At 40.5% G+C, this 26,707-nt stretch overlaps 1 protein-coding gene across 7 annotated transcripts; it reads right to left on the bottom strand.

Moving 5' to 3' along the window:
- Nucleotides 1–966: 966 nt before the first annotated feature.
- On the bottom strand, nt 967–25,847 carry SLC66A1L (solute carrier family 66 member 1 like). Of its 7 annotated transcripts, none has more exons than XM_034781720.1 (10): nt 25,771–25,847; nt 25,352–25,487; nt 22,331–22,458; nt 20,491–20,839; nt 18,973–19,102; nt 16,781–16,871; nt 14,611–14,789; nt 12,558–12,653; nt 10,314–10,499; nt 967–3,664 (listed from the first exon to the last, which is right to left on the bottom strand). In XM_034781720.1, the coding sequence occupies exons 4-10, from the start codon at nt 20,673–20,675 to the stop codon at nt 3,563–3,565; spliced, it is 969 nt and encodes a 322-aa protein (XP_034637611.1). In that variant the 5' UTR covers nt 20,676–20,839; nt 22,331–22,458; nt 25,352–25,487; nt 25,771–25,847; the 3' UTR covers nt 967–3,562. The 7 variants fall into 7 exon arrangements, with proteins under 7 accessions (XP_034637611.1, XP_034637616.1, XP_034637617.1 ...); XM_034781725.1 differs by having other exon boundaries at nt 14,665–14,789; XM_034781726.1 differs by having other exon boundaries at nt 20,726–20,839.
- Between the last annotated feature and the right edge of the window lie 860 nt (nt 25,848–26,707).

Raw genomic sequence — 26,707 nt, 5'->3', positions numbered from 1 at the left:
GGTGGACAAATGGAGACACAACATTTCAATCTCTGACATTTAAACTGAAGATAATCTCAAACATTTGTGTTTTGTCTGGCTTATGGCATCTGTAAAGAAAAGAGGGCTGCAGAAGCAAAAAAAATTATCCTCTGGAGGATTTTGGACTGCCATGGAGCTCGTTACCTTTCTTCAGTGCTTCCATAAGTGGTTGTATACAGTAAACATTGGTTAATAGGAATAGGGAGGAATATGAGATCATAAAGGAGTCAAGCAGCTGCAGCAGTTTGCGCCTGATGTTTCCTATGGCTGTAGCTAAACCACTTATTCTAGGCTATTTTGACAGTTTGGGAGGGGGCATAAAAACAATTTTAGAAAATTTGCCAACATACATAAACTTCAGGAGACGGTCAGAAGCAGTTCAGTAGCTGCCTGCTTTATTGACACAAGTAATTGGAAACACTGTGCAATGACCTTGGGGTCACTCGGATTTAGAATAGTTTTCTTTGGGCTGAAGAGAGTTAGTTTAGGTAGGCATGTCCTATGACAAGATTCATGCTGCGAATTTAACTGTACAGGGAGCTCTAGAGACATTTTAGATGCCTCCTTTAGTTAATCAGGTTTTCATGACAGTAAACAAGAAAACAATGCTATTAATCTTGGATTACAAGAAGCGTAGGGGAAGAATTAGTGGGACAGAGCAAGGAGATTAAGTCAGTTTTCTTCTCTTACCCAAGTAGCTATGCTGGATGTTACATGCGTTATTTCACACTCTCTTTCAAATTAACAAACAAGAAAAAGTCCTGGACATATCCTCAGCTGGAGTACATTCCACTGATTTCAACAGAGCTATGCTGATTTACATCAGTGAAGGATCTGTCTCAAAGAATAGAATAACCATGGGATTGGCAAAAGAGATGATCAGTGCACTGATCAAACTGAATCCCTATATATTAATATAGAATAAAAAACACTGTTAGAAATACATGATAAATAACTATTTATTTGGTTAACAGTTACAGCAAAAGATTTACCTTGACACCTATTTTTATTAAAGGAAAAGTATTCAATACTGCCTAAATATATACACATGTGCACGCACACACAATAAATACATTTATTGTTAAATTATCTTTCAATATTCTTAAACTAAATCACAGTAAGTTTTGTATCACCTATATTTGGTTGTTTCAATAAACAACAGCAGTATAAACTCAGGATACACAACACAAAACAGGATTACATATAGTAATCAAAAGGGAAGATAATCCTTGAAGCAATGATGCAAGAACAAATCTTAACTGCATTAAAAGGTAACAAGATCCGGTTTAAATCACCAGCAAGGGAAGATTTTGGGTAATCTCTTAAATACAGCATATAAATTTACAAGTAAGGCAAATTGTTTCTGAATTTATGCACTGGAAAGGGCAAATTCTAACCCACTCTCCCAACAGTTTAAGAAATCAGGAAGTATACATACTCATCTCAAATATGCACTAAGGCCTGATGCTGCAAACTTCTCCAAGCAGACTGATCCCAGGTGCCCACACAAAGCCCCACTAAAGTCAAGTGAAGTGTCTTGCCTAACTAGGGTATGTATCTTAAAAGCACTTGGAGGAATACTTACAAGATACTCATTGGGATAATTCCACTGGCACACTACTTCAGCATTTCTTAGCTGTTGTGGCAACTTTAAAACCACAAACCAAACCTCTAAATTATTGCTGAGTAAGAAAAATATGTTAATCACATTGACCAGTCAATATTTACTGTATCACATACAGTATTACACAATATAGAACTGTTGCAACTATTTACAGTACATACAATGTTATTTTGTGCTACCTACAATATGTAATATTATCATACTATCCTCAGAGTCTTAGGTTTTGTGGACTAATGACTGATTTTAACTTGCTCTAACAAGGTCACAGAATTGAGTTAATGTTCACAGCATATTGCTGCAGTGATTAGATCTTTCCAACTTCAATCAGCGATTATTTTTTGTTTTAATTTAAAAATTATTTGATCTTTAATTTGTTTTTAGAAGTAATATTTAAACTCTAGTGAAAGGTTACAGAGGTGAACAATTAATTTTTGATTTTTAGTCTGTACATTTGACAGCACTTACCGTATAGACCGTTTCCCTACAGTTAAATGTTTTTCTTGTTTTATACAGGTGTCACAAGGCAAGACAGTAAAGGATTTAAAATTTAGAAAATGTAAAACCACAAAATTTAGCAGGGGAACTCGGGGGCAGATGTGATAACTGAAACTATTATTTTGTAAATTGGATATGTTTCAAATTGAGTGTCCCTTTTAATATAGTTATCAGAATTTATACAAAAGGAAAATGCTGAATAATCCATATGAAGAGAGACAAGATTTAGACTTTTCAAATGGTGAGAATTCTTTTGTTGACAATCTTATGGCAGTTTTTGTCAGCAAAAAGTTTAGTTACTCTTCAATACACATTTTGGACAAAATGATTTATTTATCCTTGTCTATATTGCTCAAAGTATATAAAATGAAAAATGTACCTCCCAGTAATCCTGCATTTGCAAAAAAATGCAGTCAGTCTTTTATCTCTAATTTCTAATGATTAGACCATATGTATGCAGAAGGCTGAAAAGAGAGGAAGGTTGTGCAAAACGTAGATATACAGTAATTTATAAGTACATTCCACACAACATGCACTAAACAGGTATTATCTTAATGAAAATCATGTTCACACACCAAGAAGAGAACAAATGCACAGAGTAAAATTCTGTACTGGACTATGTGTGAGATTCCCAATTATTTTAATGGGAATTACATGAACAGACCCATTGCACGTGCTTATGCATTCAGAATTTGGCCTTTGGATTAAAATCACTCAATTAAAGGCTTCATTTTCCTCTTGAGGTGAATGAAATTCAGCCCTGTAGGGAGAGCCCACACAAGGCCTTCGCACTACCCTATTCTGAAGGCTTAAAAAACCTTAAGTGATATGTATGCCTTGCGAGGACTTGTGGCACATGGGTGAATTTCAGCTGGTGACTTTATATTTCCATGTTATCATTAATGAGCTATATATGTGTATCTACAAAATATAGACCTGCTGTTTACATATGGTGGCAGGATTAAAAATGTTCACACAGCCTTAGCATTTACAGTTTAGTTATACTACATTTTGCCGCAACAGCTTGCTAGGTTGAGAAATATCTGCGTTGAATTACAATAGTATTATCCAGCACTCTTCTGAGTTACTTTACAATATGGAATATGCCATGAGATCATATATTCTAGGTATTTCTAGAGCATTCCTCACTGTAGAACACAACACATTGCAGGAGACAAAGGACTAAAATGGGGTAATTCAGAAGAAAGTGTGTTGATTACATGTGCCATCTTAGCACTTACAGTACAGTAGACATTAAATAATATTTTCTTTTGTAGTATCTTCACAATATTACAAAGAACAAGCCACTGACAATTAGCTTGGTCCCTATGCAATTTTAATCTTTACTCTGTGAAAAAACTTCAAGTTCTCCAAATGTAAACTTTATTGAAAAAAAAATAACAGTATATAGAGACAGAAATGTTATGAATCCTCTTCGTTCACAAGTAAGGGTTCCACTTCTAATGCCACTAAACTGGGTCTTCTCTTGTTCTGCTTGCGATACATAATAAATTGTGCCGTCATCTGGATATTTTGGGTAAGGAAATGAACAACCTGAGATATAAAGATGGCATTTTCTGCTCTTTTAGGAACAAAAAAATTGCCAGACAGGATGAAAACCAGCCATCCATCTAGTCCACCAACCAGTCTCGGACAGTGATCACTTTCATTCTTCAGATGAAGGAATAACTCTCTGCAGAAGATTACTATGCCTATAATGTTTCTTCCTAGCTAGTTAACGGCTAGTTTATACTCTGATGCATGAGGGTTAATATCCCTATTTTTAATCTGAACTGTGGACATTTCTAAACCACGTGTGTGTAATCCTTCTTCAAATTCTGCTTCACTTGTTCTCAATTATATCTTACAGCAACGAGTTAGTCAGTTTTACCAGTGTGGTGTTCTGGGAATTTAAGATTACTATCTTGTTGGGCTGTATTCAGAATTTTTTTTTTTAACTCCAAGTGACAGAATACATTAAATTCAGATCTCCTCAGTTATGATGATCAAATTAATACATATTGGGCTGGATCCTGGCGCTCAGACTGGCCCCTATATATGTTACCGGTGACTTGCAGGAGTGTAAAGAAGCCACAATGACCCCCAGGTGAAAGCTCCAACACAGGAGCAGTGTATGACTGACATTGCCCTACACTGTACTCCCTCCTCCCGTAACCCCAGGCAGAGGGCTATGCTGGGGATGGAACCATAGAGAGCATTTCAGAGGCATGACGGAGAGTGGCCACAGTGCTTTGCAGTTGGCCTGTTTTGGGCTACAAAGCAGCCCATAAGCAGATGAAGGGAGCCTACCATAAATGAGAGCAGCCCTTGGGGGCCTGTAGGGGCTACTCTGATCCCCAGCCACACCCAGAATCTGGCGGCACAGAGACAGCTTAAAGATACCTTTGTCCCCCTCCCTCTAAGCCGCACGTTCTGTGCTGTGCCTCCTGGAGGTGCAGCACAGACTAACCCCGTATATACAAATTTGCTCACTTTAAAACACTCCTTTCTTAGCATGGTAAAGGGGCAGAACCACGAGGAGAGAACCCGGTTTTCCAGTCACTTTGTGCTAGAGGTTCAATTAAACAATGCATATTTAGTTTCATTTATTTGTATAACAGCAGTGCATCAAGGCTCCAACTGGGAGATCAGGGTCCCACTGTGCTAGGCACTAAACACATGCTCAGTAACAGATGGCCCCTGCCCCAAAATAGTTTCTAGGCCAAATAAACAAGTCAGAAGGTGGGAGGAGAAACCCACACAGGCACTGAGAGGTGACTTGCTGTAGGTGACATGGCAGGTCAGGGCAGAGCTAGGAATAGAATCCAAGGCCAACTCCCAGACAAGTGTCTCATCTACTAGACCAGTGGTTTTCAACCTTTTTTCATTTGAGGACCTCTAAAAAATTTCAAATGGAGGTGTGGACCCCTTTGGAAATCTTAGTCTGTGGACACACCTAGGGGTCTGCGAACCACAAGTTGAAAATCACTGTATTAGACCAAACTACCATTAGTGTTTATATCCAACCTTGAAGGGGTTTTGGAGGAGGAGGTGAAGTGGATGGGGTCAGGAAGGAAATTTCAGTCATAGGGACCTGCATGAAAGGCTTAAAGGTCTAGGAAATGGATACAAGGGGGCATCTGTTTACCAGGTATCTTCACGCACACAGTACAATGCATGCCCTTATTCACACAGCTTACCACTATACTTCAAATCCCATTTTACAAATGAAATAGAGTTGCTTTGGGAGGAAACCTGGCACATCAGATCTCTCCTGGGAACACTTTAAACATGTTAAAATAACTTGGCTAGTAGACCATAGCAGTGAGACATTTGACGCTAAGGCATGCTGCTATTTCAAAAATTTTTATTGCCATAGAAGCTTGCTGGAAGGTGCAGGTGGGTAGGGAGGCAATTCTCTACATCCTAGGCGAATCACCCTGCTTTCCCAAAGCTTTACAATACCCCACCTCTGAAGTCCCTTCCAGCTAAAGCCTAGGCAGGATTTCCTTCAGAGACAGTAGATAAGCACTCTTATTCACTGCTGTATTAACATGGGACTCTCTCCCTGATTAGAGCTGAGCAAGTTAGCTGCATAGCACTTCCAGCTTCTGTAGATCAGGAAACCAAGAGACCTGGATTTTGATAGGACCTCATCCTGCAAGAGACTGAGCACCTTCTGAGGGTGCTGAGTGCTTTCATCTCCTGATGAAGCATTAAGAGCTCTTGTGGGACTGAGACCTTCCACCAGTGTGAATAAGGAGTTACTCCACTGAAATCAGGCCATAGATCTGGGAGATGGGACAAGTGTGGATCTCCTGCATGCCAGCACTGACTATCATACTTAGCCCATGACCATTAACTGCCTAGTGGCCTGTTTTATTTAATGAGATGAAGAGTATGGGAAGGAACCAACTCCAAATAACTTGCAATGTATAATTTCAGATCAATATTTCCAGCACATTTTTATTACTAGATACACTTATTTGGGGATTTAAGGAATAAAATTAAAGACCGCTAAAGCTCTTGCATATGGAAGCATGCTTACTGTTCATGTCCATAACTTTCTCAATGAAAATGAAGGCCTGAGCATGCAGACAGCTTGGCTGGCTCATAGCCATACTAAATTGACAGAACCAAGTCTTGGACAGTCACTGTGAACTAATGGGTCAAAATTTTGTTTTCTAAGTATATAAAGATATTAATGTGCAATACGTGATATATGAAACCATCCTGAGAAAAACAGATGCTGAGAGAGGAGAAAGTTGTATGCTCAGTTGGGAAACTGCCCTTGCTGAATTGCCAGGTCAGGCTTAGATTCTCTGCATGATGTAACTGAATTACAACACAATGAGGTTTTGTAAAAGTATATAATGAATTCCAAACGGTTGCCTTGCAAATCACAAGAGGCAGGACTGATAAGACTCTGGCTATTGTTGCTTAGCTCTGGCTGACTATACTTATTTTTGGCCCTCTAGTAACAATGTAATCTGCAAATAACTATGCAGCATTTCAATGTAGTTTGCTGACAAAGGCCGGACCTAAAGTACTGCATGGCAAATAAAACAGAGATGGGGGGGAAATCTCTGTACTAGGGTCTGTCTAATCTAGGCACAAGGCATTGTTTTAGGGATTCAATTTACAGATAAAGACATAAAAAGGTTCAAATGGGGCTGGTTGGGAGGTTTCAAGGTGGAAACCTAATGGCCCAATTCTGTCCATCAGCTACATGGATAGATCTCCCACTGAACTAAATCTCCAGGGAAATCAGTTAAAGCAGCATCCATGTGTTTGAGGGCAGAACTGGGCATTAACTACTCTAATATTTTGCATTTTATAGTACTTTATGATGAAGCTAAAGTAACTGCACACTCAACCAAACTCTTATGCCAACCCAACCCTGTACCTCAACCAAAAGCCAGTGAAGAGTCATGACTCTTCCAATGTCACTAAATAGGAAACAAACCTGGACAACTGGGAAGAAAGTTCCAGAATCCCAACTGATCTACTGAGAATGCCCTCCCCCAGCCATTTCAGTCTAGGGACTAGTCTCTTGGCTAACTTCAGCTGCCACTGCAACAGACATATGTGCAAAAATTCAATAGCAGAAAGTTATGGAGTAACTGGCTGACAGGGGAAGCATAATCCTAACTCAGTCAGTTAAAGGTTGGTTTTGTCCTAGCTGCATGCTGCTTTGTATCCCATCTAATATAACTGTGGATGTTCTCAGAAATTAACAACCAGAAAAGAAAGTTAATCACTCAAAGGCAGTGATTTTACACAACTGAGACATCTCTTCTCCTCTGAAGATTGGGAGCTTTCTATTCCAACTCCCTCTGTTCCCAATGATCAAGAAAGATCCTGCTTACCTCTTTCTGATTTACTCATGACTGTCTAATGTGGTGTGTGAGTTTGCTAGGATTTTCTGCAACAAACAGTAATGAAGCTCTCTTTGGAAAGCACTTATTTCCATATCTTGAGGACGTCTCAAGGCAGGAGGTCTGCTTTTGTTTCTCCTTTTCTCTTGATTACAAAGTTTCTTCAAATTCCCCAAGCCAGGTTGGAAGCATCTGTTTTCAATATAATTTGAACTGGAGGACTACTAGTAGGATTGGATTCAGACTCTAATCAAGTCAAAACTGAGAAATGAATGTCATGTGCACACAAGCATTGCGATTCTGGGCAGTTTGTGGCCAATATCAGAGTTCCTCTTAGGAATACATGATGGAAGGGCATGTACAAATATGCAAGTAGTGTACTGTCATGGTAATCAGCATCAAATTCTGATTTTCCTTTTTGTAAGTATAGGCAATTTTATGTTTCCAGCTAAGGCCAAAAATTTCAGGGCTTTGTTTAGGGAACGAAAGCTTTGTATGTCCAAACCAGGGCAAAGAGCCATGAAATGTAACAGTCTGCTCATGCTAGAGAAATATGTCATCAGTAATAAAACTACACCTTTTAATTTCAAAACAGGAAATTATCCTCAGTAGTGTATTACCACTGTAGTGAAGTTCTGTGTTCATGTAGTGAAGGACCTTTTACTAGAACTTCATGTCTTCGGATGCACAGAGCAGGGTTGGCTATCCTGAGTGAAGAAGTGAGTTAGTCAATCTGAAGTTTTAACAGTTGAACTGTTTACATGCTTTAAGCGGATTCTCAGACTTCTTTTCACTCTATCCCAACTTCACACTTTAAATACTGTATCCCTCTTCCTCTTGTTAGTTTGAGCTACTGACTTGAAGTTCTCAATCCAGACAGGTCAAGAAAACCTCCTTTAAATGCTAATGCTTAGCAAAATGAAAACTGGAAAATCCAGGTTCTGAGTTCCATACAATTAGATGGTTTGGAATTCTGTATTTATTGACTCAATTGTTGGGATCTCAGTAGTAGCCAATAATCCACAGAACCTTTCATCTAATATTAAGCAGGGAGGGCCTTGGTGTACCAAAACTCATACTACAGTTCTACTGTGTGCAGTTGATTAAAGCAGTACAGTAATGGAAGAAGTTAGTTCACATGAAACTATTCTGCTGTGACAAAACCAAGGTTACGTCTATACTACTGTGGTAAGTCGACCTACATAAGAACATAAGAATGGCCCTATTGGGTCAGACCAAAGGTCCATCTAGCCCAGTATCCTGTCTTCCGACAGTGGCCAGCACCAGGTGCCCCAGAGGGAATGAACAGAACAGGTAATCATCAAGTGATCCATTCCCTATCGTTCAATCCCAGCTTCTGGCAAACAGAGGCTAGGGACACCATTCCTGCCCATCCTGGCTAATAGCCATTGATGGATCTATCCTCCATGAATTTATCTAGTTCTTTTTTTAACCCTGTTATGGTCTTGGCCTTCACAACATCCTCTGGCAAGGAGTTCCACATGTTGACTGTGCGTTTTGTGAATAACGTAGCTGGAGTCAACATACCTTAGGCTGAGTTACCGCGGGGTCTACATCGTGGGGGGTCGATGGGAGATTTTCTCCCGTCGACTTATCTTCTTCTTCTTGTCGGGGGTAGATTACAGGGATCGACAGGAGAGCGATCTGCTGTTGATTTGGCGGGTCTTCACTAGACCCGCTAAATCGACCACTGGTGGATCGATCTCAGAGCATCGATCAGGGCTGTAGTGCAGACCTGCCCCAAGGCTCCTCCTTGGATGTGTTGCACTTAAATTCATAAGGCTACTAAATAGGAGCCCAAATTCAATATAAAATGGGCTGGTTTTCCTACAACTTGCTGTATTCTCCCTCCTTATCTACATCAAGGCACTGCTGGTTCTTTGACTGGCTTTATAGACAAAACATGGAATTTTAACTGGCAAGGATAATGGGGTAGATAGTTATACAGATGATGAGTGATAAGACCAACAAATATGTTACCATTCACTAGACTTATGAAACAAAGGCTCAATATTGTTCAACAATTTGCAATCAGTAAGAACAATTATCTTCCTAGAATGAGTGCACATATATAGCAATAACTAGCATGCTGGAAACACAAACAATACAAATCCCAATTAAGAGAGTTCATTTAAGACCAAGCTCTTTCTGTCTGTTACAGCAGCCTGGCATGCTAACCCATGTTGTAATATGTGCTATTGTGCATGATTCTTCAAGCATAGTAACTGACTTTAAGATACACTTAAATGCATGGGTGCATATGTTTGTGCCCCTGGCGATGCACTTAGTTTTATGGGCAACTGCAGTGTATGTTCACTACATATTATGTTTTCAAAAATATCTTAATATGCTTCATGTTTGCCCTTTACCTCTAGATGAGTCTGGCAATAAGCTGATTTAAGATACATTTAAAAATGGGCCAGTTTCAGTTATAATCTGCACTTGGAAATAATTTTTGTGCATTTCTCACGTATTAAACACACATTAGCCATGCACAAATGGGCGGGCCGTTGCGCACGCCTAAAACTGAAAATTTGGTCCATTATGTATTGATTACAAAAAGTAAAGCTATCCAATGTAGCTTTAATTTGGATACCTTATTCAAATTTACTGGCCATCTTATAAAACTGGGCAAATCATTTTTAAAAAGATGTTGTTTCACAATCAGTTTAGATGCAGAATAAAAACCATATAAAATACCAATTAAATCTGAAATTATCCAATATTTACAAACACACATTTGAGAAACTCTTGCTCTAACTGGAAAAGGATACAAAAATATCTAGAAACAGAACTCCAAAGCTCCCAATGAGCCATGGAAGATGGTGTAAAAAGTAGAGGTTTCTGAGAGATTCAGCTGCAGGCATCTTTAAAACAAGGCTCAGTCCATAAGTACAGTTTCCCATCATGGCTAATGCAAACAGCAGGTAAGATGTGCCTTCCGTGGATCTTCTTTGGAACTACAAATAAATATTAAAAAAAAAAATAGGAAAATAAAAGTTGTCACATATATTACAGTGACCGGTTATGCCTATTTTCCAGTATCAGAGGGGTAGCTGTGTTAGTCTGAATCTGTAAAAAGCAACAGAGGTCCTGTGGCACCTTTAAGACTAACAGAAATATTGGGAGCATAAGCTTTCGTGGGTAAGAACCTTGCATCTGAAGAAGTGAGGTTCTTACCCATGAAAGCTGATGCTCCCAATACTTCTGTTAGTCCTAAAGGTGCCACAGGACCCTCTGTTGCATATTTTCCAGTTATTTTACTTTTTAACATGCCCCCCAAAATTCAAACACATATTCTTTTTCAGCTAGAAAACATTTATCTATGTTTCTAATGCTTCTGCCTCCATTAGATCTATTACTTTCTGCACCAGAATAATCTAAATCAGTAGTAATGTGCATAGTTCTGGGGAATAATGCACGTTAACTCCTGCAGCTGCAGAGCAGAATGGGACTCTAGCGCATTATAAAATGTTACTGTTTATTTCTTCAGAAATCTGTTACTCCTTCACTTTCTCCAGTGGAGCATTTTGAAAATGCTATAATAGCTTAGTTCAGAGAGGCCTGCTGGACTGGAAATAAACTGCAGTTCACTGTGCCAAGTCTTTTTCAATGTAAGATCAAAATGCATTCCAATGCCTGTCGTTCTCTGCGTATATAAAATCTTTCTCTCATTGATAAGGCTAAGATTAAGTCAGGGGTATTTTTGGTAAAAAGTCATGGATAGGTCATGGGCAATAAATAAAAATCCATGACCTGTGACCTGTCCATGACTTTTACCAAAAATACCCCTGACTAAATCTCTACTTCCGGGACCCCATTGCTCCGGGGAGCCCTGCTGGGGAGAGTGGGACCTGCTATAGTGGTGGGGGTTGACTGCCCCTCAGCCGCTGCTGCCAGGGACTGCTCTCTGGATGCCAGCCTGGGACCGCTGCTCCGGCTGCCTGGGGACTGCTGCTGCTCGGGCAGTTCCCAGGGCACCCCCAGGACTGCTGCTCAGGTGCTCCCCAGAGCCAGCCACACTGGCCGCTATTCTGCTGCCCGGGGCCGCAGCAGTGGCCGGTGCAGCTGGCCCCAGGCCAGGCCCCGGGACAGCTGCTCAGATGCTCCATGGGGCTGCCCCCAGAACCTCTGCTTGGGCAGTCCCCGGGACCAGCCGCTGCTTCTGTAGTCCCTGGAGCCACCTGGCTGGGACTGCCTGAGCAGTGGCTGGTTCAGCTGGCTCCGGGTTGGTGCCCAGGACTGCTGCTCAGGTGCTCCCCGGGGGCCGCCCCCAGGACCGCTGCTCAGGCGGTCTGCGGGACCAGCCACTGCTCAGGCGGTTCCCAGAGCTGGCCCATGGCCTCCCGAGCAGCGGCTGGTGCGGCTGGCCCTGGGGACCGCCGGAGCAGCTGGGCATGGGTCACTCCAGCAGTGGCCGGTGCTGCTGGCTGTGGGCTGCCTGAGCAGCTGGCCCTGGGGCCAGCTGTTCGGGTGGCCCTGAAGTCAAACGCACCAGCCCCTGCGGAAGTCACGGCGGTCATGGAAAGTCACGGAATCCGGACTTCTGCGACCTGTGTGAAAGAACTGCAGCCTTGTTCATTGACAGTAGGAAGATTATGAAATCAATAATGAGATCTTTGAAGTCACAGTGGATTATGTTTTAAACTCATTGTACTCTATAAACTCTCTACATTGTTTACTTACTTATTTAGTAGAGAACACTTGGCAATCTAGAGCTATAAACTGCATGTTTGTTTTTCATGTGCAATGCATGCCTCTGCCCCACCCTTATAAATTCAGATCTACTTCTCTTGTCCTCTCTGAAAGCTGTGCATCTTTCTGGAATCTGCACCTCTCTCTTTTTGGGGGAAAACAGTTTTCCTTCCTTGCCTCTTCCCATTTCAGATAGTCCCAAATGCAAAGTTCAGATTTCAAATGGAAATGGAAGTTTGTGTTCAGTGAGAGGAAGATTCCAGTGCATCAAGCAACAGGAAGCACTATGCAATTTAAGTGAACTCTCTCAAAAATATACTTACGTTTTTATACAGCTGGGGAAATCTAGATCCCAAGTAAAACATGCAAGATACATAGCCACAAATGAAGCCTGACATTTCGATCATACCAAGAGTGTTCTGAAAAACCAACAAAAGCACAAAAAGATTTTGGTTAAAAATGCCTTTTAGCATTTCAAGAGGTTTTAACTTACAGTTTAACTTCCTCTCAAGGCCTGCATTATGGCCACTGGTTTTCTGGGACCAGAACTCCCTTCAAAGCAGTTCAATGCTGCTGTAAATGGCCAAAGAGGTGACTGCTAGAAAGAGTTTGATCTTTATCTCAGAGTGGTGCACATCAGAATCAAAGCTAGTGACATGCAACAGTTGGGATTTAAATGCTTAATATTAATGCAAAATGCATCTATTCTTAATAGTGAAATAGCTAGATTTGGTGATTAAAGTCAAAATTAAGAACTACAGCAATGGCCTGCGAAAAGTTAAGCACACTGTGGCAAGACAGTGGAATTTTCTACTGTGTTCAACTGGAATCATGTTAGTTTCCCCACTCTACTACATTTTGAAAATAAGAGGCTTCCCTGCTGAGCAATGTAGTTTGTATTACTGTATAGGTAATAAACCAGCACTATTATGAAGATCGGCAAAATGATGGAATATACCCCTCTAGGGGTGCTGGAACAATTTTTATAGTGCAGGTGTGTGTGTGTGTGTGTGCTGAGAGACATTTAACCAAACTGTAAACCATGTATATAATGGAAACCACATCAAGCCACAGGCAGCACCCCTAGTTCCAGCATCTACGTACTCCTCAACTCTCGTATTAGGCAACAGCAGATACATTTTTTTATTATTATATGGAGATATACCTATCTCATAGAACTGGAAGGGACCTTGAAAGGTCATCGAGTCCAGTCCCTGCCCTTCACAGCAGGACCAAGTACCTGTGCCTGACAGATTTTTGCCCCAAATCCCTAAATGGCCCCCTCAGGGACTGAACTCACAACCCTGGGTTTAGCAGGCCAATGCTCAAAGCACTGAGCTATCCCTTCCCACATCAGAGGGTAAACCTGGGTTTCCAGTCTCCAAATGAGTGCCTATGTTAGCTAGTATCAACGATGAGAAGGTGCATTCATCTGTCACTCTAATTTACTACAGAGTTGTGCATCCTAATATATCTCCATTAGCAAGATAAAGTGCATCTTAAAAAGCATAAATTTATAGCTTGCAAAATTCAAAAGAGGGACAATATCTTCTCAAACTCCTGCCCCTACTCAGGAGAAGGTATATTGCATTACATGAACTATGCTCCATTTGTTTGCACTAAGTCATTACTTCATGTACATCTTTTTCCTCAGTAGGCAGGTACAATAATTGAAATAATGCAGCAGTAGTCTAGATCTAGGAATGGCATTAACAAATATTCTCAGATTGGGAGAACTATGAGATTATGGTCCTCACTCTTTTGAAGGAAAATCTAAACAGGTTGGGGAGAGGGGAGATTCAGGGCAAGAAAAAGAGCCTGCCTTCTTTCAGAAGATGGAGAAAGATTTATTTAGGTACAAACTATGAAATCCCAGTACAATGTGAACTGAAAGCTTGCATGAGCGCACTCAAGATTTCTTTAGGAGAAAAAAGAACTCAATTCACTGTGACAGATTTTAATGTCTCAATTAATATTTTCAGGCCACAAGTTTAAAAGAAAACAATAGTGATTTTTACTACTGCCTTAAATGACTATCAAAAAAACCAGTTAATTAGTATATGTGGTTAAACATATTAATTACAAATAATTATAATCATTTCAGAATTTCCACTCATACAAACTGGAAAGCTGTGTAATGCTTAATTGGCTGCATTTTAATAATACCAGCTGGAAATACAGCCTGATGTCAAATATCAAGACAGGAAGACTGAACTGCAAGACATCTCCACAGCTGTTTTTAGGCAACTTCTATATTTTTGGGGTGGGAGTTTGGCATGTATCCTTCAAACAAATACCCATAATACCGCGCACACAATTTCTAAAGCAATTAGGATCATCATACAAATTCTTAAGAAGCATATCCACAATCCTTACCAAAATTTTATAGTCTTTTTGTGTAGAGCGGAGGTTAACTAAAAAACAAACTACCTTGCTAGCTTCCAGCACAGTACTCTGGTCTTGGTTTCGTAGCAGTAGCTGACTGGGTAAAATTACACACAATGTTATACACATCAAGACCCAGGTTACACAGAAATTCTTCAGGTTTATGCTGCCTACAATAAAATACAATAAGTCAGCTGATAAATGACTTGTTGGCTAGAAACATTGCTATTTGCAACATCTACACGTGAAGACAAGTTTCACATTCAGTCCACTTTTTAAACTAGCTCCTCCTAATACGTTCAGGTTTAGCTAGTACAATAATCAAAAAGCTGCTAAATACAACAGAACAGAACACTCTCTTTCCACAAGTATTGACTAAACACCCCAAATACAAAGACATTTGGAATGTAAATTTCATTCCATTTGTCCCAAAGGCTTTGCTGTTAATACAGGCCCATCCAGCAAAGCACTTAAGTACATGATTAACTAAGCATATGAGTGGTCCCACTTACGTCAATGGGACTACTCATGCTTAAAGTTAAGCATGCACTTATGTGACTTGCTGGATTGGGGCTATAGTCACCTACAAAGGATTTCAAAACAGCAGAAAATATTATAAATAATTCAGTAGATAAGGTATCTCCTGTATTATAATACAGTAGTGCCTACAGGCTCCAGATGAAATCAGCACTCCACTATGCTAGAAGCTGTACTGGTATAAAGTAAGAGAAAGTCCCTGCCCTATGAGTTTGCAGTCTAAACAGCCAAGACAAAGGACATATTACTATTGCCATTTAACAGATGGGGATCTGAAGCACAAAGACTAAGGCCCAGATATTTAAAGATATTTAGCTGGTGCTGCACTCCCATTGACTGATTGTTAATGGGATCTAAGATCTTAAATCCCTTTTGAAAATGAATCCAGTCTCATAAATCAATTAGACTTTGCAATATTGAGCGCAGCACCAGCTAAATACCTTTAAATATCTGGCCCTAAACAACTTGCCCAAGGTCACACAAGAGTCTAAGGTAGAGCTGGGAACTGAATCCAGATCTCTGGAGTCGCACACCACCACCTTAACCTCCAAACTATCCTTCACCTTCTAGTTAGGCATGAGTGTCTAAGGGACACTTAAGAGTGAAAAGGGGCACAGCAGCCGGAACTGTGAATTTCCTTTTTTTTTTTTTTTTTAAAGGTTATGAAATAAAAACAAGAAAAATCAGAGCTAGGGACACACCATGTAATCTTAATCTCGATGTGGTTAGATATTGCATGGATTTAAGAGCAGTTCCATATCTGCTGCCCTGGATCTTTATTCAGCTGGACACATCTAAGTTGTAACTCTGTTTTTATTACCTTTCTTAGACCTTTAGTTTTAATATTTATATTTTGACTTTAAAATGTTACTACTGATATGGTCAGGTATGCTGTTCTTCCTGAACTTTTACAATTCGAACAGAACTTTGACTGCTATTGCAATATAAATGGAAGACTGAAAATTTTCCAAGATTAAACACTATAATTATTGGCAGGATTTTATGAAGCAATTCAAGTAATTTCATTCCTTTTCCATTAGGTCTTTTTCACTATGTATAGTTACAGATACAGAACACATGAAAATGTCAAGATATTTTATGCCGTTAGCAAATACAAAATAAAAAGTCCAACTTTGATCAAAATCAGGGAAACTAATTGAACAGAGCCTAATGGAAAGAAATACAAGCTTTCAATCTTCTTTTTACATATGCTTAGATAGCTGAAAGTAAATAGTAAAACCAAGAAATAAGTTAAAGCAAGCAACTAGATTCCACAATATTTATTGCATTTTTTTTAAACACCTATATAAAGTGACAGTCTTACATAGAAAATACTCACAGCTATTACAGTATTTTGCCAACTAGGAATATGTAACAAATTCTGAATAGACTAGTTGAATTTAGGGACAAATATAAATTGCCCTGCAAAAATTGTAAGTCATGCCCTAAGCAGGAAGAATGGGATTTTCACAGGGGCCTAAGAACACTTTAACTGGGATTTGGGTGCTCACCTCCATTTAGACCCCTCTGAAAACTCATACCTAAAAGTTCAAGAAAAGTATATCAAGGACCAAAGTATTCCACTTCATATTGTGGTAAATGAATTAACTGTTGAAAATCTTACATTTTGTTGTCTTCTGATTCTTGAGCTTATAGTAGGCAAACTGTGAGATCACAATGATGTCCATGTTAACATAAAAGATGGCAGTGACGAGCTAAAAGAAATCATAAGATGCACCTTCTTATACATTCAACAAAACAGGACTGTATTTTTGGAAATGATTTACATGATGTAGAGAACACAGAAATGATAAGCGCCAAAATTTTGCAAAAAAGCTGTTTAGGATACAAACCAAGTTAGACTGCTGCAGTGTACTGTAGTATATATTTGCAGTAAGACAAATTCCTGGTCTTTAGACCTGAGGCAGCATAGAGCTTGAGCTATGCAGTCCAACTACTGCTTCAACTGCAAAGGTTTAAACAAATTTTAAAGGAATGTGGCACAATCCCTATCTGGGCTAGGTATTGAATCCCTTCCCTTGCCCAGAGATGTGTCTCTGCGCCACCCGGGAAACCAGAAGTTCACTTAGGAAGGCAGTGTGTACGCTCACTGCCTCCCCATACTAAAAGGGTGTGGCTTTCTTTCCTGCTATTTCCCAGCTGGGGAGATAGAATGAGTAATGCTGCCTGAACAGGGATCTTCTGGCTGACAGCTGCAGAACTGTGTTATAAACTGGAATTAGTCTCCACCCAGTCCTGGTCTCCCTTATGGCCTGTGACAGCCTTCCAGGTTATGAAGCATACTTTTTTTAAAGCAAGAAGGGAAGGTAAATCGGTAAAGGCAGAAAGGGTTGCAGATCCAGCTAAAGTATCATTGGTATTTTTCACAGAGAAATCTTCCTATTCTTGCAATAAGTACCCGTTTCAAGTTATTCATGGATAAACCCATTATTTGACCTAGTTCCTTTCCTTTACTAGTAGACAACCGGCCAAGGAAAAGGGGTAAGAGCTTCAATTTAAAAGGATATCAGTGGAATCTCCATTATTGGGTATGTTTAAGAGCAGGTTGGACAAACACCTCTCAGGAGTGGTCTAGATAATACTTAGTCCTGCCTTGAGTGCAGGGGACTGGACTAAATGACCTCTCGAGGACCCTTCCAGTTCTATGATTCTAACTTGGAGAACTGGTCTGAAATCAACAAGATGCAATTTAATAAAGCCAAGCGCAAAGTACTTCACTTAGGACAGAAAATTCAAATGCACAAATACAAAATGGGGATCAATTGGTTAGGCAGTAGTACTGCAGAAAAGGATCTTGGGTTATAGTGGATCACAACTGAATGTGAGCCAACAGTGTGAGGCAGTTGTGAAAAACCTAATATTCTGGGGTGTATTAACAGAAGTGTTGTATGTATGACATAGCAGGTAAATTTTCTGCTCTTCTCCACACTGCTGAAGTCTCAGCTGGAGTACTGTGTCCAGTTTTGGGGTCCACACTTTAGGAAAGATGTGGACAAACTGAAGACAATTCAGAAGATAGCAACAAAAATGTTCAAAGAGTCTGACCTATAAGGAAAGGTTAAAAAACACTGGATATGTTTAATCTTGAGAAAAGAAGTCTGTGCGGGGACCTGGTAAGTCTTCACATATGTTAAGAGCTGTTATAAAGAGGACTGTGATCAATTATTCTCCATGTCCTCCGAAGGTACGAAAAGAAATAATTGGCTTAATCTGCAGCAAGGGAGATTTAGGTTAGATATTAGGAAATGTTTTCTAACTGTAGGGACTGGAATAGGTAACCAAGGAAGGTTGTGAAATTCTCATCGAGGTTTTTAAGTATCAGTTAGACAAAGATCTGTCAGGGAAGATCTAGGTATAGTTGGTCCTGCCTGGGTTGGGGGATGGACTAGATAACCTCTCAAGGTCCCTTCCAGTCCTACATTTCTATTATTCTAGAACAATTTGATTTTGTTGTTAGACTACAAAAAGTTAATTGACTCCACTCACTCCCAACCCGACTTATTAGGGAAACTTACTTTGAAAAGTAAACTGAAAAATTCCCACTGAACTTTTATCAAATAAAGCCCATTTAGTCTACTTAAATGCTTAATTGTGTGAAATGGTTTATGCAATACAAGTAACAGTATAAAAGGAACTAGCTGGTGATACAAAATCACTCCTACTGTGCTAACAAAGCCACACAATACAAACTTATAAAAGGGTGATAATTTCCTTTTCTAGTATCTGTCTCTCTCTGCAACAGCGAAAAAGATAAATTTTCAAAATGACAAATCATCATGTAGAAAAGCTTATTACCTGAATTGGCAGTTGATTTGTTAAATAACAGCCTATGAAATTTGTAAGGTCCCCACCAATCCAACACAGCAAAAAGCCCAGAGAGAGTGCTTGGTCCACTTTTCCATTCTGATAAGCAACATAAATTTGACTATGAAAAAAAAATCACAAGAGATGCAAACATGAACTGTTTGAATTCTTTAAATACATTTTACTTTAAAAAAGCCCAGTCATGAGGAATTTCCTGTAGAAAGACTAAGCGACTAAACTAGTATTTTGAAAAAAATAAGTCCGGCTCACTATTTCTGGTTCTCTTAAGCCTAGAAACAAAATGCTCAACCCTGTCCCCAGTACTGCTTGCTTGCATGTTCTATTTTTCCATGGCATGGAGTGAAACACACCATTTGTTGGACAGCAGAACCGAGCTATTAGTGTTTGATGTACAGTGGTGTAGTAACCATCTTTAGTAATGCTGAAACTAGAAAAACATTCACATTTAGCAATAAAATGGCTAGGGATACACAAAGCTTCTATGACAGAGGGTATGACAGTCTATTAGGCAGATTAATGCAATTCTCACCAACATCACAGTTTTAATGTAAAGATGCCTTTCAAATAATATTTCAGAGGCTCAAAGGCTCAAAAATGGTTTTATTCTTCATGATTTCCAGACACCCTTTACTAGTTCAGTAACTAGTATTCTCCCTATGTGGACAGATTTTTTTTTATTTGGACTCGATTCCATTTAGTTGAGACATTTTCATCTACTCAACTCCTGCCATCCCCTGCCTGCATAAGCACCTCACACAACACTGCAGAAATGCTGACTGACACTCTGTTTCTGACCTTTTCTCGGTCCCAGTGTCCATTGACCAGGAGCAGCAGGATAGTATGTGTGACATAACATGTGGTTTAAATAAATATTAGTCCACTCTCCACTAAAGACTGCAGGTGTGTGCACACATTCAAGTGTAGGGGAGATGAGGTGAGGGTGACATAGGCCATGTACATTACCACTTCTGTCGGCCAAACTTATGTCCCTCAACAGTGTGGGGAAAAAACCCACCCCCCTGAATGACGTATGTTTGGCTGGCATAAGTGGTAGTGTGCACACTGCTATGTTGGTAGGAGAGCTTCTCCTGCTGACATAAAACCACCTCCAAGAGCGGCGTTAGCTATTTTATCGATGGGAGAGCTCTCTCCCATTGGCACAGAATGGCTATACGAACGATCTTACAGTGGCGCAGCTGCCTCGGTGCTGCTGTAAGCTCGCTAACGTAGTCATGGGGCCTTATTCTCATTTGCTCTCAAGGGCAGAGATTTGTGTCAGATTGGCACAATAGAATAAGTACATCAAGCTCTTTTGCCAACCACCAAATACTGTTCTAAACATGAACATCATACTACTTTGGCGTATGCTATTATGCAGATGGAAACAGAAATGTATCCAAGATCAACTGTAAAAAGGCAGCTTTTGAAAAAGGCTTCAGGCAAGATTACTCGTGTGAATCTGAAGACTGCTTAAGATTTTAAACTTACGGTAGTGCAGCAAACAGAAAACAGACAATGGAAATCAGTCCTATGACAACACTCCAGTACTCCCACGCATTTTCTACACATTCTTCCAAGAGATGCCAAATCCATGGTGTTCCATTTATACACAATCTCCTATTCTCTACTGGAGAGATATTGAAAGCATGTGTATACAGCTGAGGAGCCATCATTCAACTGCTGAGATTCAATTTCAGAAGTTTATTTTTGCCTCTGTTTTTACCCCATGCAAATCCGCAAATCCGTTTATCAATGCTGAATATCCTCTCTCTCAAAAGACCTCCACATCCAGACGGATGACTTGATATAGCAGATATTTCCAATCTTATAAATGGACCTGCCAAATTCAATGACACAAAATACAGCCAGTGTGACTATATCAATTTAAAAGACCAAATCAAAGTTTTCAGTAATTTAGCCACAAGAAACATTGTTTGGGAACATAAAGTCAAACAGAATAAAACTGCAAATACAGACTCTAATCCATAATGTACTTGCTTATATTTACTGCTTATTAAAAAGGACAAATGGCACTGTCCAGAACCAGGTATTACACAAGCAGATACTGTACAGGTTACTCCACACAATGTACAAATGCATAATCCTAATTTACGTCACCTGTGGCATTCTAGTACCTTTGGTAGAGACTGACAGTTGTGCAGTGGTACCAAACTTTAATATAACCGTAATGTGAAAAAACTATACACTAATCAAGCAACTCACTTCCCCTTCAGACCAAAGCCAGGTTTTGAATTGAGGCCTCTTAGGGTAAGATTAGCCCAATGAAATAATGGGCTACCAAATACTCTTTTTAATGATAATGGGTCAGATTGTGAACCCCTCATTCACATGAATACCCGCATTGACTTCAATGTAACTGCTCACGTAAGTATTGCTTATCAGTGCAAATAAGGACTTCATATTCTGGTTCTCTGATATGTGTATGCATTAAAAAAAAATAAAAGAAAAAAATCTGTTACCACAGAATTTGTTCATGATGTCAGATAATTAAGAATAGGATTCTGTTTAAACTTGGTCTGGAGTCTAAATAACAAACTATTGATTTCTTGTAACTTTCCAAATAAGTCCTCCACAAAACATCATACTCTCAATGGATTTCTAAAAATTGCTTTCCCTTTATTATAAGTTTGGCAAGTTTTATATTTCTGTATTTCAAGTAAAATACCCAATATTTTAAACTTTTTTGTTGTTGTTTGCTTCAGCTGGTAAGTTACATTTATTACTTGAAAGGCTCAAGAAACCTCAGTTTTTCTAAACACAAATAAGACATGTCTCAGCACTGAGTAAAATTAAAACAAAGAGCTTTCAGGAAGTACAAGTTTATTTTCAATATGCCACTGTCCAAGTATCATGGAATGAACTAGAAAACAAGCTTTCCAAGAGTGTTGTGGAGGTGTCAGTAGCAACTCCAGAGTGAAGCCTGCATGAAGATACCACAGATCCACATGTATGATATATGGATTTCATACCCTGTAAGTGGGGCCGGGAGGGGAATTACATGCATCAGCACCACACTGATAAATCTTACTCTTAGGTGAATGACAGAATTTCATGAAAGTCATTTCAGGTTTCTAGAGATTTTATACACACACTTCCAAGTGCATAACAGGAATGATTAATATCTGTATGAGAGCACACTCTTCTACTGTAGGTAACAGAACCATGTTAGATTATGTAGCCAGTCTGTAAGAGATTGGGTTGAAGCTGTTTTTATAATACAAGAAGCTATTTTCAATGTCTTTTGAAATCTTACAGGTTGAGGGCATAGAGTAAATGCTGTACATTATAAAACTGGGATTAGCTTTACCCTTCCAGGGCCTGTTCTATATTTCCATGAGACCTCTGGTAGCTGTGTCATCATAATGTGGTGCAGGCTGGGGTATCACATTGCAGATGGAGCTGGATAGCCTTGTAGGGGAATTGATGTCACAGGGCCTATAAAAAAAATGTTGACATTGTACTGAATCCCCCATTTAGCCTGGCTAGTGAATGGTTCAGCACTTATTGCTGAAGTTACCGATCTTTGTAGCCATTTCTGCAAGTCACTTTTAAAGTTTAACAACTGTGCGTGGATGGTTACAGGGGAGACAGGCATGTTTTAGATACACTTGCCTGATCCTGCACCACTGAAGTCATGGACCACACCAATTGTTAGGCATGACGCCAAAAGGCAAGCATCTTCAATCACCCAGCAAGTATTATTGTTGTGATAGATTCTTACATTTTGTAAGGGTTGGTTAACTGTGCATCTACGGCACCCATATAATCTGAATATTTAGCTGTCAGATTCCATTTCTCACAATGCCTATTTCACAGATCTGTAGAATGGGCTAGATAAATGAGCAATTTGATTAAACGCTGTTCAAAACTATGGTTCCAATGTTGTATACCTATGTGGGTATTGAGTATAAGCAGGCTAATAAGGATACAGTCACCTGACTTCACTGTACGTTAATCTGTCCTCTTCCATCATGGTGCCCCCCACCCCACCCCCAACAAACAAACAAACCTGCAGCCATTACAGAAAACCAAACACTTCAAAAGGTGGTGGAGACTACATGGGCCACAGACACTTCCCAGGTGAATGAAATCTTTGTCTTTAGCCTCTTGCCACACAACACATTTAAGGCATGTGGTTATTCAGGGATTATTTTTACTTAACATTTACGTGGTACCCTAACTTCAGTGCTGGCATCTCCTGTGAATTTGTTGTAAATCTTGGAATAATTGCCTGTTTCTCTTAAAGCTCCAGCTATTGGAGTAATTTTGCACAGTGTTTTGCAACTCTAAAAGTCATGATGACAAAATCATCAGCTCTGTTAGATGCGGGGACCCTTGTATGTTATCCACCCAGCCCTACTCACTATGACAAAGATCTGGGGAAGGCTTAAAACCCACATTCTTCTGTTGCTGCTGGGATCATGCTATTCCTAGGCCAGGGTCAGTGTCCTTTTGTTCCTTTCTGGGGTTGTTTTAACTCAGTTCAGTGTTGCACTGGGAAATGAACTGAAATGAACAAACGCCCCTATCTATTATGATGGTGGAATATTGCAGGATTTCCTGGGCTCAGACCAGTTTAGTCCACTTGAGGACGCTAATACACCTTTTCTTCCCTTCTGGACAGAAATTTTAAACTTTTTCCAACAACTTCTTAAAGCTCATGAGTTTACTTTTTTTCATTAGCTTCCTCAAAACTGACTACGTTCCCTGAGGAGAGACAAGAGGATAAGGAGATAGGTACAACAGAAAGAGAAAAATGTGTTGTCTGAGTCACCAGCGATAATAAAAGAAAATGTATGGAAGCATCAATCTTTTGCTTTCACCACAACTCTTTATGTGCACAACACTGTATTTCTGTAAGAGGGTAAATTTTTTTTTTCCTCTAGAGATTTTACTGGCTTTTCTTTTAAGATTACTGTACATTACTGTAGTTACTGCCATTCAGTCCTTGGAAAAATATTCTAAATTACATTCTGTTTCTGCCATAATGAATGACTTAGACCACAGTACTCAGATCTCAGAAAGACTTGTAATAAGGGCTTGTCTTCCCTAGATAGACAAGCCCTAAGATTATATTGAGGAGAGGAAGGCTGGCCTTCTAGTAAAGTGGCTGTATTAGGACTCAGGAGATCTGCCATAAAGTTGTAGGAAGGCAAATTTTCACAAGTGGCCACTGAGTTTTGATTGCCTCTCTTCTTGGATGCCAAGCAATGAGACTCCCTTACAGGTGCCTGACTATGAATGTATGGGTTTGAAAGTGGTCCCCCCTCAGTTTCAAATAATGATATTGACTAAAGACAGCTTGAGACTTTGGAAGGTAAAAATCAGTTAGGAATACATAAATACACATATTGGACAACAAAATCAGTGGAACTAGTCTACATGATAAGACTTACGACTTATTTCATTCACTTGATCCTCCTATTTTATTCCTACAACTCTTTCATGTTCCTATTTTCTTTAAATAATCCTTTTACTGGTTGCATGCTCTCAGCATGGATGATTGTCTCTTTAGGTTCACCAATCAAATATGTATGTATCACATTTGGAAAAATATAATAATAATATTTTTTTTCAGTATGGAGCTCCCAGTTTATCCTGGTAAAATTCAGCTGGAGAAATAAAGTCAATTTTTGAAAGGGGACAAGCCATCCAAGAGCAAGGTGAGTAGTAGCAGCATGTGGGCTAAATGGCCATCTCACAGGTACATTGAAAGACTGAACACTGGGTGTAGGTCAAACACAAGCTGCCCAAATCCATCCCAGAGGCCTTTGCCCTGATTCTCACAGTCTTTCCAAGAACAGGAATCCTTCAAAGGTGCCACTGGGGGAGCTGGCATAATAATGTATAGAAGTGGTTATTAAACTTTTTTGTATTGTGATCCAATCAGAAACAATTTTGGCAATATCATTCTCATAATCCTGAGCCCATATCTTCCCCGAGGCAAATATAGTACTGGGTCAGAAGAAGAAAAAGTAATGAGGATGTATTAAAAGCCAGCAAATGAAAATAATTTAACTTTAATCTGGATGCTGATGTTATTTTGTTACACACACTTCATACCAGAGCTCTCTCTATTTCCTGTCTCTGAGGAGGGCCAGAACTACATTTAGTTATGAACTCTCCTTCAATTTGCTCTGCCCCCATGTGCTTTTGCTACTCCTCCCTGCAATATTTATTCTGTGCCCTCTATAAATGTGATCAGCTGAATTTACACCACAGAAAGGTAATAGGCAGTCATGTATGGCCAGGGCCAAAGGGAGATCAAAATGGAGCTGTTTGAGGGAGGGAAAACAAATCCAAGAGGAGGGCAAAGCAAAGCACCAACCTGGCAGTAGCTATCAGCTTCCAAGCAGGAAATCATCAGGCAAAGGGAGGGAGAAGCCCCAGTCCCAGGCTGAAGCTCACGGGCCTTTGCCTGTTACCTAGCTCACCAGAAGGTCCCTTCCGGGGGCACAAAGTCCCTGTGAAGAGGAAGGGGAGGAAGTGAACCCCAAAAAGCACAATAAAGAGCAAGGATCCCTAGGGCTGCCCCCCTGCAGACAGGGATCCCTGGGGCTGCCCCCAACTGACCCCACCGCCTACACGGGGACTCCGGCCCCGTAACCTCACAGCCCAGCGCGGGCGGGGATGGTCCCCAGCGCAAGCCCTGCGCGGCTCCTTGCAGCCGAGCCCCAGAAGAACGGGGTCCCGGTCCCCGGCCTCCCTCCAGCCCCTCGCCCCCGCACGCAGCAAGGGAGCGCTAACCTGTCCCTGTCGCCCCATCGCGGCTGCAGCTCCAGGGCCTTCCCCAGAGTCCTGCCAGCCGGCCCGGCCCGGCCCGGCCCGCAGGCCGCTCCCCCAGCCCCGCCCAGCCCCGCGCGGGGGGAACGGAGAGCTCGGCAGCCGGAGCGGAGCCAGGGCGCCCTCTGCAGGCAGCTGGGGGGTGTCTGCCCGTCACACGCCAAGCGCATCGCACCGCCGACTCGGCACACAACACAGACACTCAATGACGCAATGCCCACCCAGAGGGAACCACACACCACACACAATCGGCACACAGACAATACACACACACACACACAGCTGTACTCAGGCACTGGCATGCACCCACAGCACATAGCCATGAACTCTGTCACACACACACACCAACCCACTGTGACTGACATCATACACTGTAACCCAACATAAACAGACCTATAGAAAACATACATGCACGGACTCATAATACACATGTAGCGACAACATACACATACACTACTAGAGTCCTTGGGCGGCTCTAATACACAGATACCAATTGCCGCAAACACACATTCCATAAACACGTGGCATACACGCACAAGAGAGGTATCCGTACACACCCTGAGTCAACATACCCGCACACAGAATTGTACCAGTAACGTGGAACACTATGTAATTTCATCTCCATATAGGACACCATTAGGATATAGGAGTTAAGCCTTTTACTGGTTAGTTGTGGAGGACAAGAGAAAGAATTTTCATCTCCAGCTGATTTGTGCTTAACGGTTTCCACTCAGTGGCTTATGGTTGACACTTTCAACTGCCAAGGTCTGGAATATATAACCTTTTATTATTATTTTTAACTTTTTTGGTGCTTAGCGTATTCTGAACAATTTCTAAGAGTAGGTCACTCCCTGACTTCTGAGTGCAAATAACTTTAAACTAGGGAGACCAGATAGCAAGT

Source organism: Trachemys scripta, chromosome 9 (genome assembly GCF_013100865.1).
Source record: "Trachemys scripta elegans isolate TJP31775 chromosome 9, CAS_Tse_1.0, whole genome shotgun sequence".
Classification (NCBI taxonomy): Eukaryota; Metazoa; Chordata; order Testudines; family Emydidae; genus Trachemys; species Trachemys scripta.
The sequence above is the reverse complement of the archived record's forward strand: the minus strand, read 5'-3'. Positions and strand labels throughout refer to the sequence as shown.